General features: G+C 47.5%; 5 protein-coding genes across 5 annotated transcripts; 1 reads left to right on the forward strand and 4 right to left on the reverse strand.

The window, feature by feature from the left end:
• Positions 1–12: 12 nt before the first annotated feature.
• SERLADRAFT_439171 (uncharacterized protein) lies at positions 13–548 on the reverse strand (the record flags this gene model as incomplete). Its single annotated transcript, XM_007319569.1, has 2 exons — positions 13–39; positions 84–548. 2 exons carry the CDS (start codon positions 546–548, stop codon positions 13–15), a joined length of 492 nt encoding a protein of 163 aa, XP_007319631.1.
• Positions 549–799: 251 nt separating this feature from the next.
• On the forward strand, positions 800–2,390 carry SERLADRAFT_470287 (uncharacterized protein; the record flags this gene model as incomplete). The annotated part of the gene is made up of 8 exons (XM_007319570.1): positions 800–1,033; positions 1,091–1,257; positions 1,309–1,344; positions 1,401–1,474; positions 1,529–1,722; positions 1,783–1,914; positions 1,977–2,063; positions 2,118–2,390. 8 exons carry the CDS (start codon positions 896–898, stop codon positions 2,223–2,225), a joined length of 936 nt encoding a protein of 311 aa, XP_007319632.1.
• Positions 2,391–2,791: 401 nt separating this feature from the next.
• On the reverse strand, positions 2,792–5,729 carry SERLADRAFT_470290 (uncharacterized protein; the record flags this gene model as incomplete). Its single annotated transcript, XM_007319571.1, has 7 exons — positions 2,792–3,898; positions 3,949–4,341; positions 4,394–4,744; positions 4,797–4,835; positions 4,886–4,962; positions 5,020–5,405; positions 5,453–5,729. 7 exons carry the CDS (start codon positions 5,539–5,541, stop codon positions 3,851–3,853), a joined length of 1,383 nt encoding a protein of 460 aa, XP_007319633.1.
• Positions 5,730–5,753: 24 nt separating this feature from the next.
• On the reverse strand, positions 5,754–8,668 carry SERLADRAFT_470296 (uncharacterized protein; the record flags this gene model as incomplete). Its single annotated transcript, XM_007319572.1, has 15 exons — positions 5,754–6,071; positions 6,130–6,254; positions 6,308–6,379; positions 6,440–6,571; positions 6,629–6,926; positions 6,984–7,132; positions 7,185–7,269; positions 7,331–7,560; positions 7,617–7,718; positions 7,782–7,901; positions 7,953–8,054; positions 8,106–8,248; positions 8,309–8,390; positions 8,442–8,500; positions 8,553–8,668. 15 exons carry the CDS (start codon positions 8,587–8,589, stop codon positions 5,870–5,872), a joined length of 1,938 nt encoding a protein of 645 aa, XP_007319634.1.
• Positions 8,669–9,145: 477 nt separating this feature from the next.
• On the reverse strand, positions 9,146–15,839 carry SERLADRAFT_450172 (uncharacterized protein; the record flags this gene model as incomplete). Its single annotated transcript, XM_007319573.1, has 9 exons — positions 9,146–10,810; positions 10,862–10,982; positions 11,040–11,165; positions 11,221–11,344; positions 11,403–11,495; positions 11,548–13,449; positions 13,738–14,274; positions 14,328–14,789; positions 15,639–15,839. The coding sequence occupies 9 exons, from the start codon at positions 15,837–15,839 to the stop codon at positions 10,699–10,701; spliced, it is 3,678 nt and encodes a 1,225-aa protein (XP_007319635.1).
• Between the last annotated feature and the right edge of the window lie 473 nt (positions 15,840–16,312).

A 16,312-nucleotide genomic window follows, 5' to 3' on the forward strand; every position in this document is an offset into this window, starting at 1 on the left:
CAAAGTAGAGGTTTAAAGTGCACTGACCAAAGGGGTGGACTGGGAGGGTTAGGGTCTTGTGTTGATGGTTGGATTTGAAGCACATTTTTTCTGGAAGTGGTAGCCCTGTGTGGTGGTGGTGGCGACGGTGGTGAGGTTTCTTCATTGTCGCTAATTTCGCCCTCCTCTCGTATTTGTCCATCTTCAACGTCAGAGGCAGCAGGGAGAACCGGTGTTGTTGATTTGCTTGGGCGTTTATCCGGCACAGTCGTGACTGCAGGCGAAGACTCTAGAGTAGATGAAGGCTCTTCTTGTCCATAATCCAGTTGAAAAGAGGCCTCAGGAACTGGTCGAGTAGGTAGACCTGGGACTCGTTCGGTGGCAACTTTTCGGCGCTTTCTTGATAGAAGTGCTGCAGCCCGCAGCGAAGAGGCAGGATCATCTGTCGAACCGCCAGACTCAGCCGCTGGTTGAGGAGACTGCATAGCAACATCACTTGGTAGATGGCCTTGGATATCATTGCTACTAGAGGCCTGTGTTGAGACAGCGAGACCAAAACCATCGGCCATCGTGATTTACAAAAATCGTTGTCGTCGATGAAAGCAAAAGAAAAAAAATTAAGGTGAATGTGATTCAAGGCGAATATGCAACGAGCGGGTGATACTCGTTCGAAACGCGGTCGGTAACGCAAAAGCAGCGGTATGGTGGAAAGGGAGGAATGGCGCAATTGGAACAGCGTGTGGATGCGAGATTATAAGTGAGCGCCGACCGCATTCGTATCTGCCACCACCCACCGGCAGCTCTCGCACGGACCCCGGTTAGCATACAAAGACTGACATAGTATTTCATAACGATGGAAAAGAAAGCATAAGCCATATATCTCCCCTCCATTCGTTGACCCACAGTTCTTGCTCCCATGGGTGCTTTCTTCTCGCTGCTCAACCAGGCCTTTCCCCCAAAATCAAACTTCAGCGTAGATGACATACCAGACCTCACTGGCAAGGTTATCATTGTCACAGGAGCCAATACCGGTATCGGGAAAGAAACTGCAAAGGTAAGATTACATCCCATACTGTATAAGTCTCAGCTGACAATGTACTGCATGGCGTAGGCCTTGCTGTCTCACAACGCGAAGGTTTACGTTGCCGCACGAAGCCAGGAGAAATCCGCAGAGGCCATACAAGATCTGAAGAACATGACAGGCAAAGAGGCCGTCTTTCTGAAACTCGATCTAAGCAGCCTCAAGGCGGTCAAAGCAGCAGCAGAAGAATTCTTGAGGTAAAGTGCATTATCTAATAAACTCGTGCATTTATCTGACACTCTGAATAGCAAGGAGACGCGGTTACACGCTCTCATAAACAATGCGTCAGTTCGGCCCCTGCCTGTATACAGCCCTGTCTTTAACATTTTCCATTAAAAAGAGGTGTTATGATGTCTCCTATCGATATGGTGACCGAGGATGGCTATGATCTTCAATTCGGTACAAATGTGCTTGGTATGCCATTACTTTGCCATGACTATCCCTCAGTTTAAACATGTGTCCGATAAGGTCCATTCTACTTTACTAAATTGTTACTTCCCGCCCTTATCTCGGGCGCAAAGGATTCTCCTGATGGCAAAGCCCGTGTCGTCAATGTATCCTCCGCGGTTCATCACTTTAACGGTTTGGACTTCAATACCTTCAAGGATGGTCCAGCAAGGAAGAAGGTCTACAGTGGTTTTTTGTATTCACAAAGCAAAAGCGTAAGTTTTATTATCTCTGGCCCGATTTGCATGACGCTGATCGTGGATCATCCTTCACAGGGTACCGTAGTCTTCGCATCAGAACTAGACAAACGCTATGGGGATCAAGGCATTGTATCTACTTCTACCCACCCTGGTGCCATCCAGAGTGAATTGCAGCGTCATCTGCCTTCCATTATCCAGACGATGAGTGTTAGAGCCTTCTTTCTTTTTAACTTGCCTCACTTGCTAAACTAACCATTGATGTCGCGTAGAGTGTCTCTTTATACCCAGCCTCTCAAGGGGCTCTCACGCAGCTCTATGCTGCTACTTCACCAAATGCCGTTGAACTCGGTGGCAAGGTTCATTCGCCGCTATCTTTTCTTGTATTTGGTAACATACTAACTATTTCGCAGTATCTAATTCCCTGGGCTAGACCCGGTCAACCTCGTAAGGATACCCAAGACCCAAAGATTGGGCAGGCATTGTGGGAGTGGCTGGAGGAACAAGTTGAGGACATCTAGTCTGTACTGATCTAAATTTCCGAAGGACACAAGCTGTATACCCACGTTACAGTACTTTACCTTACTCGTCTGATGGGCAACTTTATTGTGTTAGAGCTGTACTTTTATGTTGTACGCTGTTTCCCTGGAAATCTGAGGCTTTATAGAGCCAACTCTGATCGGCACGTGATCGACTGATTTTTGAGCATTACTTTGAAAACGATAGCCATTACATGCGCAGACCATGCCTTTAGACGGACATTCTTATCTAGCGTCTTATGGATGGTCTGGCAAAGGCAACGGTCTGCGTAAAGGTGCAATCAGCAGACCATTGGCCATCCCTCAGAAGAAAACCCTTGCAGGTCTAGGCAAAGACAGAGACGAAGCTTTCCCCTTCTGGGACCAGTGAGTCTACCAATGATCGTTTACCAGTGTTAACTCCCAAATCTGAATGATTCAGTCTATTCAATGCAGCAGCCAAAGCAATAACGATAAAAGTGACAAGCGACGATGAAAGCGACGTGAGCATAGTTCCCCTCTCTTTTCATAAAACAAGCACGATCGCTAATCAAACGCAGAATAATAATAGTACACCAGGCTCAACGTCCCTCGAATTCAAACGTACATCTACTGGTGTCATCTCCAATCGAAGACCTGTTAGCGGTACTCCCGCTTCGGGATTATCAACACCTGATCCCTCTGGCGTCACCATCTCTGTGATACCCCGTTTGAGCTTATTAGCAGCAGCCAAACGTGAAGCCGCTAAAAAGGGACTATATGCGAGATTTTTTCGCGGTCCCACCCTTGGACCTGATTCTGCAGATATCGAAGACCCCACTTGTGAGCCTGAATCGAGCGTCCAAGGTTCAGAAAATGCTGCACTCCCGGAAGGCGAGGCGAGCGGTAAGGAAGAGAAGAAGTCCAAAGGCAAGAAACGGAAGTTACATGCTGTAACTGAGGATAAAGAGGCGCGAAGAGAAAGGAAAAGATTGAAGCGAGAAATCAAGGAGGCGAGGAGAGCTACAAAGAAGACCGAAGACCAGGAGGCTGACGAGCTGGACGCTCCTGTAAGCACACAAAAAGCGCACACGAAGTCCCGCCGCAGACGGAAGGAGTCTAAGGAACAGGGGGAGGTGGAGCCGTCGGAAGAAAAGAGGAGAAAAGAAAAGAAGGAGAAGAGACGTCAAGAGGGCAAGAACAGGCCTGATCCGTCTTCAGAGGATCAACCACTAACAGCGTCAGGGGAGAATGTTGAAATTCCAGATAAATCACGACATCCCAAAAAAAGGGTGCTAAAGGCGCAAGAGCCTGTATCCGAGGAGACTTCCGCGCCAGACGCTATAGACGAGAAATCACTTAAAAAGAAACGGAGACGGAAGCCAGATCATGATACCGTCTCTTCATAGTCGCTGTGAGCACGGAGTACTTAGTTGATACCCTCGAGTCTCATTAATTGTAAATGCACTATACTATATTGATACAAGTCCCAAGGGATGATGGAACAACCTATTCTTTGTATCTACATGCGATATAATCGTACTGATGACACGAATGAAAAGAAAGCGGAACATAGTAGTAACCTGCTGACATGACAGGGTAGGAGCAAAGATTAAACTGAAAACTTGATATCTGGACGCGCCCCTGGTTCATCCACGAACGCTCCTCCACGCGCTTTGCATGGCGATTCGCCGTGCCTGCAATGGCATGAGATAATGTATCTTGTTCAGTGTAGGGAAACACTCACCTGGTCGAGAGAAATAGAATCTTCCCTCAACTCAACTCGCTGCCTCCCATTACCGTCTTCGTCATCTTCATCGTCAGCGTCGAAGACACTCCGGCTGCTTCCGTTACGAATTCCCCCAAATGCAGCTTTACCACCCGCTAATGAAAAAGGTGTTGAAGCAACTGCAGTTCCGAAGACACTAGCGTTTGCCGGCGCACCAAACGCCGCAAAGTCAGTGACAACTTTGCGAGGCGGTGAATGCGCAATCCCTGACGAGGGACTAGTGCTAGGGGAAGTCGCATAGGTCTTCGTCGGTGTAGAACGAACAGGAAGTGGAGGAGCATATGAATAGGATCCACGAACAGCTGATTGCCGTGCTAAAAGATATTTGTCAGTAAAGCGGGTGCCATGTACCTAAACAGTGTTTAGCTATTGGGATGAACGCCTGGAGATGACTTATACATACTCGTTTGAGTACAGGTCTAGCCTCCGCCAGGGAGGGCGCTTCCGTAAACACAGACACATTGTGTTTGGCTTCTTCCGAGTCTTTGTAAATGCTTTCAATGACAACTTTTTTTGTACTCTCGTTGCGCAGCAGAAGTTTCTCGTGTAGTTCACGAGCGACGTCATCCACACTTTCGTTGTTGCCCAGTATACGCTGGGCTACTGCATGTCCGACTTCTCGGACTAATCGCTCCATGTCGAGGTTTTCAAGGACACTACCGACAATAGCATGTGCGAGTAAATCAGCAGTAGTGAGAGGTAGCATTAGACCCGATGTTATGTTGGTTATGGCTTGGTAAAAGTCAGTGGCATACTAAAAAAAAGATAATTAATATATTGACAACAGAATAACTGAGACCACGCACTGAATATCCACTCAGTGCTGGCTCGCAAGCCACGAAAAACTAAACATTCGTTAACCACAGATCCGGGTAGTTTGAGATGACGCTCTTACTAGCGTAATACCACGACTAGCCATGAGGCGTGCTAACTGCAGTGGATCGTATCCATCAGGAGAACCTTCGTCGAAACCTTGAACGACGGAATTAATCGAGAATGTAATATAGATAGCTCATTACTATGACTCACCGTCACCATATTCTCCTATTCCATGAGGTGGTGCATCAGCAATCAAAACGATCATTTTGCTAGCATGTTCTCTCCAATCCATATTCAGAGCTTCAGCCATAGCCGCAGTAACCGCTTCTGGGCCATCGCCACCTCCTGAAGCATAGAGCCCCGATAAATCTTTATGTACTTTACTGATATCAGATGAGAATCCGAAGTTCTTCACGATGTAGGTATGGTCCTGTGGTGGATGATCGCGAAAGGCAACTAAACCCACTCGTAGATCCTCTCTGGCTTGCAGCTTCCCAGATTCAAATATATGGGCACAAATCTCTTCGATATTTCTTGTCGCAGATGATATATAGCTCCCCTGACTTCCTGTGCAGTCCTGGATGAAAACAAGGTCTCTACAACAAGATCAGCTAAGAACCAATATGAAGAGAGGTGTACGTACAGCATCTTACGACCATCATAAGACTGGTGTTGGTGCTGTTGCTGAGCAGGCTGTGGCACGTTGGAATCGAACTCCATGTCTTCGTCCATTTGGGCTGGTGGTAATCTGCACGTTCACAGCGCAAGTTCTGAGATAAGTGGAAGATTTTCGCAGCCTGTCGTTGCTGTAAGCTCTGTAAGTACGACCTGCACTTTCAAAAGTGGGTTATCGATGGACAAAAACAAGAAACCTTGGAATGAAGTTGATTTACAAGTGGGATGGTCCAAGCTTTGAGCGCACGGCATCCTGCAGGCAATCTCGGATCTCAGCAGTCGGACTTCGGATCTATTACTAGGCTACTCAGAGTACAATGGATGCGAAGCACAGAAAATTTAGAGAAGTCTATAGAGTATACTAGATAATAAATGAACAATCAAATCAACCCTCCCGTCTAGCCATGAGCCATGTCGCCCAATGAGTAGTCCAACCTGGGAATGTTCCCCCTGGTCTCAGCAATGTCCGATATAGCATAACCAACCCTGCACTAACTCCACCCAACAAAGCCGTCAACGTCACATACATTCTCAACCGCTCTGCAGCTGTCATTACACGGTCAACACCACCTGGAATCGCAGCATGACTAAAATAGATGTTTAGTCATTCAGTGGGCCTCAGCACCAAAGCGGAACAATGCTCACGGATTCATGGCAATACTGCAAATGGCGTGGAAAACATCTGCAGTCTGGCCTGTTCTAATGCTTACTGCGACAGGTACCTGGAGACTTAACCGCCGACAGTACACGTCTGGCTGCACTTCATGTCTCTGAATGAATGTCAGTCAGAGGAGTAAAAGAGAAATGGAAATACAAAACTCACCTGCTGAGCAAGGTCAAGGTCGGACTTGGTGGCCACAAATAATGTTGGTATATTATCAAGGTTATATTGTTGCTATCGAGACGACGTGTGTTAGTGGTGGGCATGTAGTAAGCAGCGCAAGATGATATCTACCCGTAGGTTACTAATGTATGAGAACGAGTTTGTATCACTCGAGTCGTGGACATATATGATGACGTCTGCCAGATCTGTTTTCTTGCCGTTTCTGAGGGTCTCCGCTTCATATTTTGAACCAAATTCCTGGAGCTGATAAAAATACATCAGTACCCAGTACACTGAGAGATCATCAAAGATAGGACTTACAACTAGATATTTTTCCGAGCCATCAATATCGACTGCATTCACCACGCTGACCATTTTGCTAGTAGGCTCATAGACTTCCCGAAATGGTTTCCCTGCAAAAGCACGTAATAACGACGTCTTCCCTGACCCAGCAGCACCACAAACGTAGCATAGGAACACATTTCTGGTCACCTTCCCTTTGCGCCGGTCAACCTTACGTGGACGTGTAGTTATAAGAGCACCCGTTCTTGGTTCCTCAGGATAGCCCAAGTATGCAAGATATGCTAGTGTGGTTTTATGGTCCAGTAGTGTTGTCATACTGCAGAGAAACCAGTCAGATCAATGGCACAGGATATATTAAAGAATCCCTACATACCTCCATTGAGCCAACCAACCCTGCAAAGTTACAGCACCAGCATCGTCCGCCAATGTAGTGTCCGGGAAGTTTTGACCAGCCCAGGGATTCCCAGGTGAAGTGCTGAACAGTTCCTCCAGCTCTGCAGTTTTCAAAGCACCATCTTGATCCTGTTCATAGCTGCATTGGTGTCCATTCTGAAGCTGGTTCAATAGTACTCACCTTGTCAAATGTTTCGAAGGTGTCAGTGAAAAATTGGTAACCCAGCGGGCTCAGCTCTACAGAACAATCGTAAGGAACATCAAACCTGAAGAAAAGATCAAATTATGGAACCAAGCAAGGGTTGTATAACTTTAATATTGACCTACCTCGGTGATAAAAAGGCTTCAGTGAGCCTTAAGTCTTCAGCGTAGCCGAATTTGCGCAACACTGTCCACGTTGTTTCTAAGCGGCCGCGTTGGATAAAGATGGTGTGGAGATAGAGAAAGCCAGCTTCTGTAAGGCCGTCATCCCTGACACCTTCAGCAGCATGTTCTCGGACCATGTCCTTAATACCCTCTAGCTCCTGCAACTGAAGTGGGGCGTCAAAACATTTTCGCTACATCTTTAGTGGTTAAATTACTGCAGCACCACAACAACGATAATTTACGCCACCTGAAACTCATTAAGTTCGGAGGCATCCAAAAGACCGTCTTTATTAGTGTCGCAAAGCTTGAATATTCTTTTCAAAGCGCTAACGCAAGCTGGCTTGAGAACCTAAAGTCACGCAATGTGAGCAACTTTGCCTCTCACCAATACGGTAATGTGAAAATGACAAACATGATCCCGCGAGTCATATAGAGGGGCTGTCGGATGTAGTACAGCCTTCTGAGCGAAGTAAAACACCTCTGAAACATTCAGTGGCATCTTTGCTGAACATTCTACGCAGGTTTCCACTTCCTAATATCGACTTATTAGCACAGTACATGAGCGCTGAGGAATATCGCGTACTTTAAACTCATTCATAATGGGTATAATCTCATCCTCTAACGCCTCATTAGTGACCTGGCCGCCTCTCAGATCAATTTTGTTCCCGACCAGAATGACTGGAACCTGTTGATAGTATTAGGTATGATGAGAGGGGAAGAGATACACATGCTGTACATTGACTCCGAGTTGGCGGAAATGGGGCAGCCAGAAAGTGGGTATTCTGTCAAAAGAGTTTGGATTATCTATGGAATATACAACGCAGATGACATGGGCTTTGCGAATTTCTGATTCAAGATGCTGTCGATCTTGAGGTCCAGCTATTCAATTACTACAGTGAGTACCGAGGTTGAAGCTATGAATGATGTGTATGCACTCACCACCAGAATCGACGATGTATGTTGTTACGTTTTCTGGTGTGACTTCTGGTGGTATCGTTACCTCTGGAACAACATGTTGAACCTGGCCAGGAAGTGTCAGAGTCAACTAGAAGGTAAGACACTGAATACACACATGTGCAACGAAGGATTCCTTGATGAGTGAAGTTACTATGGTGCTTTTCCCGACACCCTCTGCAGCGAGGTTGAGCTGGTCGATGGTGAAGGTTAGAGAATACGAGCTCACCGTCGCCGACGAGTAATATTCGGACATCCCTGCGCATGACAGGCTTGTGGTATTCGAGCGTTAGACGCGTATTTGTGCACCAGCCTGAAGCGTTTCACCGCGACCTTGAATGCAGCAAAGCACACGGCGACGCTCGGCACAGTGGCAGGGAGTATGCCGAGATTATGTAATATTCCCATCCACTCATGACGGAAGCGCTCAAATAGCTCTTATCCACTCCGCACTGGGATTCCTTCAAAAGGCCGGATCTCAGTCTTGTATTCAACCATGCCACCTCCTCCGTAGAAGAACTCAAGACACGTATACTGGACACTTGCTCTAACATTATTATTATCTGCATACAGGTCTCTCTTGCACATTGTGAAACGCAACCGAAACGGCCTGTGCTTATGGCAATGCTCACCCTCCCCAGTGATGTTCTCATCATCGTACTGCAATCACTCACCACAGCCGAGCTCGCCCATTTGGCACAGACTTGCAGATTTTTAAACGCTTTGGTGAGTCGCGAGAGTACCGCATCCCTTACCACAACCTCACCACCATCTGCATAGGTGCATGACTTTGGGTGGTCAGCATATCTGCGATGCCACGAACACCCTTCCTTTAGTTTGTCTCAAGCTCGCATTTCTTGGAATTCCCATCAGCAGGTGCGATACAATGCCCTGTCGGACCAGTCATGGTCGCGAACCAAATTTGTTGCAAGTCCTCTCTCTCGTCCCTGGGCAGGGAAACTTCAACCTCAAATCGCCATCTGTCCCTCCAGACTCCTCGTAGCTGCCGGAAGTTTCATCTATTTATATCGATTCACGCACCCTCGCTCCGTTGAAGATGCACCAGGTGTCAAGTTTGAATGTTCGTACAACTTGGCAGAGCGTAATAGCGTAAAACGAGACATCACAAGCGTCGCTTTCGGTCCTGATGGAGGGATGGACCGAACAGCCCTCGTAGGGTTTCAAGATGGCGCCATAGAGCGAGTCTTCTTTCCTGCACCAGAAAAGCTTGGTGGACAATCTGTCACACTGGAAAGAGCCCGCCACCATTCTTACCACTTTCACTCCGGGGACCTCGTAGAAAGTTTATCACGTGCAGGAAACTATTTATTGTCTTTATCGTCAGCTGGCATTGCAGCTTTTTCCAGCATATCAGACTCTTCCATTTCGCCGCCGCATACAATCAACATCAAGGCTAGAAGTTGGTCCTCCCTTCTCTCTCTCAGGTCATCTACACCATATGCTGTTTTTGGAACAGCTTCATCGACCCCACTTGCAGTGCATTCTATCACAAACGCGGCCTTTGACCCAACTCCTTTTGCGACATTGCACTCTAAGAACGCAGATTTTGGCACACGAAGGTCGTCTGCGGTTTATGGCATTTCAGAGGTTCCCCAGTCGTGTCCCTGGGGTGCTTCTGACCAGATCATCGTATCTGGCTGGTACGATGGTATGGTACGAGTGCACGATTTACGATCGTCCGCTCGTGCGAGCGGCACAGAAGGCTTGGACGGCGCCGCCCCTTTACTTCCCGTGCTTTCATTGTACGATCCTTGGTCGTTCGAACCCATATACTCCGTTTCTTGTGGAGGTGGCTCATCCAGCCACATCGCAGCAGGTTCCGCGCGCCACAGCGTCGTGGCCTTTTGGGATGTTCGTCACCCAACTCGGGGGTGGAGTGTGCATGCACCCGGGAACGATTCCTCACCAGTATATGCACTGGTAGCTGAAAGCTCTCGTGTATTCGGCGCCACCCAGAGCCGGCCTTTTGTTTACGATTTTGGTCCTGGTGTCTCCAATGTCACTTTTCCATCATTGTCTTCTCCACGCGTAGATGAGAATCTCAAGCTCAAGAAAAATGGGATTGGATACTATGTCACTAAGTATAATCACAGTCGCATGCGAGAGTGACGGCTGTGCGTAGACTCGTAGATATATCGACTACGCAGCACCGGCTGTATGTATAAATGATTACCTAGCTATAGCTTCCACGTGAATACAGACAAACAGCAATAATGATTGACGATGCAATATAACGATGAGTTTGGGGAGAGGAAAATGTAGTTGAGTTGACAGATATTCGACAGCTAACAAAACAATAATAGACAATGAAGGATGTTAAAAAGAGTTCATTAGCAAATAGTGAATCAAAGATGTTATGCAGATGTAGTAGGCTGTTGCGCCTGCGAACGAGTTGCCCAATTGAAGAGTTGCCGCATGTCACTGACTGGAGGAGTATCGGCTGGCTGTTTGGGTTCCACAAGTAAGCTGCGAAGAAAAAATTAGTTGTGCTTACTAAATAGAGGTACTTCAACCAACCTTCGACGATAAAGATCTTGCAGATCCCCGTGATGCTTTGAGTTCTCAAATGCAATGCTCAAATATTCCTGCACTTCAGGAATTTCCTTTAAATTATAAGGCACCTGAAACCGTTGCATATCTAGGAAATCACGTGATAGGTGAAAAGGCATCGCGAAAGAACACGGGTAGTTCATACCTTGTACGATCCTAGCAAGCTTGTGATACTTATTAAAGTTCAACAGTTTCTTACCCGGTACATAAGGTGATTCCCGAAGCGAAGGATTCCCTTCACGACAAAAGGTGACATCTGTCAAGTACAGGCCTGTAAATGAAATAGTTAGCCAGCAGCGCAAATAAGTGATAGTAATAACGATTACCCAAGAACGGCACCGCTGGGGGCGCGGTGTTGCGAAGTTTACTGCGGTATTCATGGTAATTCCTTCCATGGTCCGCAAGTCTTCGCAACATGTCTAACTGTGCTTTATTTTTCTGAGGCACATTCTTTAAAATATTTGATTTAGTTTCGAAAAATAAAAATAAAAATAGCAATACGACGTACCAGCCAAGTTTGGTGCAATCGGGAGATGGTTGAAGAATCGAGAGCAGCGAGTATTGATCGTGGAGTGCTGAAATTGTGCAGGTACGTACAACGCTAATAAACAAGTCAATAAATGCACCTTTTAGAACTGTGATACCTGACTTACATCAGCAACCTTGATAAAGAACTTGACTAGCAAAGTGCGTTTCTTGATGTCATGCTCATTCAGGATGTTCTCTGCGACCCAACCAGTTATCACCGTACTCAGGGAACTCACAGCCTTGACATTGACAGGTGGTTTAGCGCCTTGCTGTCCCATCTCTAATACCTCTTCTGGTTGAATTGCGCAGTACAGGTTGCACTCCATAAGTGTCAACTGCCTCGCCAGCTCCAGAGCATCAAAATCAGTGATAGAGACAGAAGAAAAGTTTCTCGTCCTCAGAGCTCCCAACAAGGCCTTCGTCATAGTCGGCCGTGGAATCTCGGAGGGAGAGAAAGATGGAGGATTGATGGACATCCCAGGATCACGAACGCGCTCGTTTTTCGGGCTGATTGCACTCTCGGGTGTGTTCTCCCTCAACAAGATCAAATCAAGAATGCGTTGGGACGGTGTTGGGGAGTAATTCATGAGAGCATCTCGTGTGAATGCAGCCAATTCTTTCAAGGCAGAATCATCAATGCCTGAGCGCCAGTACATCTCTAACCATGTTTTCACAAAATTGGAGACTCGAAGCCGTATCGGTATACCCTTGTGCCGCTGCCAAAATATCGAGTCTTCGTCGGACAGATTAGCAGGCGGCATAATGTTATAGCGAGCAATAAGTGCCTCGACGAGTTCCACTGGTGAGGCGAAAAGGCGAAACGTGAGGAAAAAGACAGCTGCGAAGGCTGGGTCCACAATACTATCATGCGGGGTCATCTTCTCCACGAGCACCTCCAGCGAAGCCGCCACCAGATGACCATCATTGTTATAAACCACATCTTCCGCAGGATAATCATGCCCCATGGGATCACGCGGATGACTTGGTAGTTCGCCATTAACGAGCTTATCCTCAAATGTAGTGACTGATTGCTGGTCCTGCTGAGAGCTTCCCCATGCCGAGCCTCCATGCTCCATCGGTATAGCCGGCGTCGATGGAAGAGAATCCTTCTCATCATCAATGTGCTCAGATACAGCGGACAGTTCAGGCTTCATGTCTTCAGGCGACGTGAACAACGTTTCCCGCGAGGCCAATGACGACTTCGAACCGCTCGATACATCAGAGTGCTCTGGAGAGGGGTCCCTGACTTTAGGGGCCTTCCTCGGCGTCTCCATAGGCGTTGCGTGTATCTGAATAGTCCGGTCTGGATCCTCTTCGCCGCTATCGTGCAAAGTGTGCAGGCGTTTGATGCTAGATGATTTGGAGAGATGTCTCTTTGAAAATTTACTTGGCGTGAATGAAGCAGGATCAGATTCCGAGCCGACAGGAATTTGTATGATGAATGGCTTATCACCAAAATTACGGTTCAAACACATCTTGACAGCGGAGACACAGTCAGCACCAGCCTTCAGAGCGCCAGTCGCTGAACGCAACAGTTCTAATTTCTCTTCCTCCTCCGTAACATCTGGTGGTAAAGCCACAGTGAGAAGTCGTACCGATTCCGCCAAGGAGCTCGTAACATTGTAAAGGCCCTCTTTCGCAGCTTTCAAACTGCCTATCCTGTTCGACGGAATATCTGGATGGCGCATAACCGCTTCCACGATGGTGAGCAGCTTGCAGACCAACTCAACGATTTCTCGGACCAGATCATACATGTGACCAGTACTAGATGCGTGCGATGAACGGGTGTGAGAATGAGCATGGCCTATGAAGGCAGCTATGGTAGAAAGATACTGGTCGCGGGTGTATCGGAGGGCGTCCATCACTTCATTGGCAGTAGAAGGACCAGAAGGGAAACGAGGAACCACGGGCTGCTTGGTAGACTCGGCTGATGAGAACGATGAAGACGACGAAACGCTACTAACAGACGCCACGCTGGGCTTGTGGCGATTGCTAGCGGTACGCTCATACAGCAAATATTTGTCTTTCTTCGAACGGGCAATGATACTTCGATGAGGCAACAAAGGTATCATGGATGAATTGGAGTCGCGATAAGCAGTAATGTTCGTAGGGGACCTGAGGTCACCCATACTCTTCGCTCGTAGGGCAATCTTGGAGGCAAGGATAGTGTTTGAGTCTGCTATAGGTGGTGGTTTCTCGGGGGTAGTGCACTTCGCTGGAGTAGTATCCTGCACAGGGATAGGTGTAGCGTTTTCATTATCTTTGAGACGCTGTACTTTATCCTCTGTATCCAGTGCACCCTCTACAGAAGGCACTGGGGGTCCACGTTCTGGTATGTCAATACCACATTGTACTGCAACGGCTAGAAAACGCCGTACTTGAGAGAAGACCTGGCCTCCCAATTTCAGCATAGCCTCGATATCTGCGTCACGAGATTCTTCGTCATGAGTATCATCAGAAGCCTTCTTGGCCTGTGCAACAAGAGAAGCTAGCAATGATAGTATCAACTTCCGCTCTTGAGCAAGAGTAGAATAGCGTTTTAAAAGCGGTGCTTCGCGAGGTAAACACTCCGTGGCAGATAGTATGTAGCGCACGCAGGATATTATGCATGCAGTAGACGGTTGGAAATGCGCAACCCGACTCGATCGTACTGCACTTTGCAGAAGAGACAAACTATGCAACAGATTCACCATGAGCGGCGGACAATAGGAGTTAATTTCTGGACCAAGAGCCTCCGTCACCAACGGACGATGATCTTTAGGTGTCAAACTCCTAGGATTATGCGACGATGCAGTAGCCCAAGAGGTTGCCGACACGGCCGACATAGTATGTCCATGCCCAAGTCGTGGACGCTAAATAAAATGAGAAAAAAAAATGCATCGAAATATAGCTGGGGCCAACTCACAATAGGATGTGGAAGTTCCTCTTCTGTTAACAAGGAGATACTCTCATCTGTGCCGACATAATTACTAGGAAACCATCCTCGTCGCCCATTTATTTCACCGTCCCACCAACCACTAGGATCCCGGTTGAGAACGTGAATAACTTGACCAGCCCGAAAGGATAGACATGTGGCGTTTTGATGTTGAGGGTCGAAATCGTGTAGCGCCAGAACAAATTCGGGTGTGACTCGAACTGTTTCATCCGCAGATGGACTCACGGGACTCGGTAGAGGATATGATGTGGAGTCGGGGTCAGAGTGAATTTTGGCCCCAGCGGACAAGTGAAGCGAAGTGGTAGATGCGTTCGAAGATGATGGCCCAGGAGAATCCACGGACAACGATGAAGTCGTAGATGCAACTGACGAGCTTCGTAGTCGCGTTGCAATTAAGGAACTACCGTTGTGAGAAGGATCGTCGGAGGTCGTCTGATTGTGGGAAGACGACTTTGACAAATAAGGACCAGTGCCTTTGCCAAGGTTGGTATTTATCTGCAGTCGAGCTACCGGCATTTTGTTGGCGATACAAATGAGCCAGAATAATGGTTGGCTTCAAATCGAGGCAAAAATAGACGATAGATGAGGCAAGTCACCTATGTACCAATTTCTACATATTAGTGTGTACACCGAAGTGCATAGCAAGGTTAAGATGGTCCCAGCTCAGAGTCTAAAGTGTACTCACAAATGTAGTTAAATCCAAGAAAAAAAACGGTCGACGGCTGCTTTCGAAGTGGCCAAAATCGACGACAGTGATAGAACGAACCTGAAGCAAATTAAAGAAATATGAGCGTCAAACCTGGGAACGGCGAGTGCTGTGGTAAGAACAAGAGACGACTGGAGGCAGATCAAGGTGATAATGAAGATACCAGAGAGGAAGACAGGGCAAGAAGACAAGAGGCGAGAAGCTGAGAAAGGGTGTCCGGGTTGTGTGTGCTCGGTGCTGGTCGAAGGTGTCCTGCAAATGAATGCGGACTGGGACTAGAAAACAAAGGAGATAATGGGTACAACGAGGAAAGAGAGAGAACCGGGTGGTGAGGATACAGCGTTTTCGTTGTCGTAAGTAATGAATGACCCAGAGCAACAATGGCCAAACAGCAGCTGAGCGGGACCGCAGTTCAAAAAAGCATGGCTCATTCGGGGTCGAACAGACTACAACACAGACAAATAACGCGACCGCGGTATCCACCCTTGGTGAGAATTGCCACTTACTACTACAGCCATCCATCATTCGCAAATGTTCCTCGGTGAGAAACACTCAACTCTCATATATCTAACTACATTTTGTATCAGAACGACGTTGCATCTCGGTTGCCACGCGAAATCCTGCATCTTCCTCGACACCGGGGCTCTCCGCTGACCGAACACCATCTCTCTTCTTCTGTTCATCATCGCGCCCAAAACGTGCCAGCGTTTACCGCACAGCATTATCACCTCGTCTTTCGCTTCCTCCACATGGTCACGATGTCTATGACACGGCATGCATGTTCGCTGTGCTGTTCAAGCATCTACAGTTTCCATTTACTAGCCATCGTCTACGCTCTCGAGTACAACGTAGCATTCATCATACAACCTGTGGCCGCTTCTATTGATGGCCGGATTTATACACCCAATCAGAATATGCAATATCTGCTAGCTAGATGTCGTTGCTCACGGACTTCCCGTCAACCTTCCGTTCTAACTTCTTGTCCACTTCTCTCCAAGCGACAGCTAGCCCTCTTCTGGTCCATTTCACACAATCTACACTACAGGCTTCGGCAGAAGGTAGACTGCGTCCACTACTACGTGAGTTTCTCTAGTCTATCTTTCTCACACCACAAGACATCAGTCCAGCTACGTGTTACCACTGATATACATTGATATACCTATACCTCACTCTCACCTCCACGTTTGATGGCACGCGTCCCACTGTCTCGCACAATTTGTTATTCTCGAGACGTCCACTATCAGCCCGA

This window comes from Serpula lacrymans (genome assembly GCF_000218685.1).
Source record: "Serpula lacrymans var. lacrymans S7.9 unplaced genomic scaffold SERLAscaffold_8, whole genome shotgun sequence".
NCBI classification, from domain to species: Eukaryota; Fungi; Basidiomycota; class Agaricomycetes; order Boletales; family Serpulaceae; genus Serpula; species Serpula lacrymans.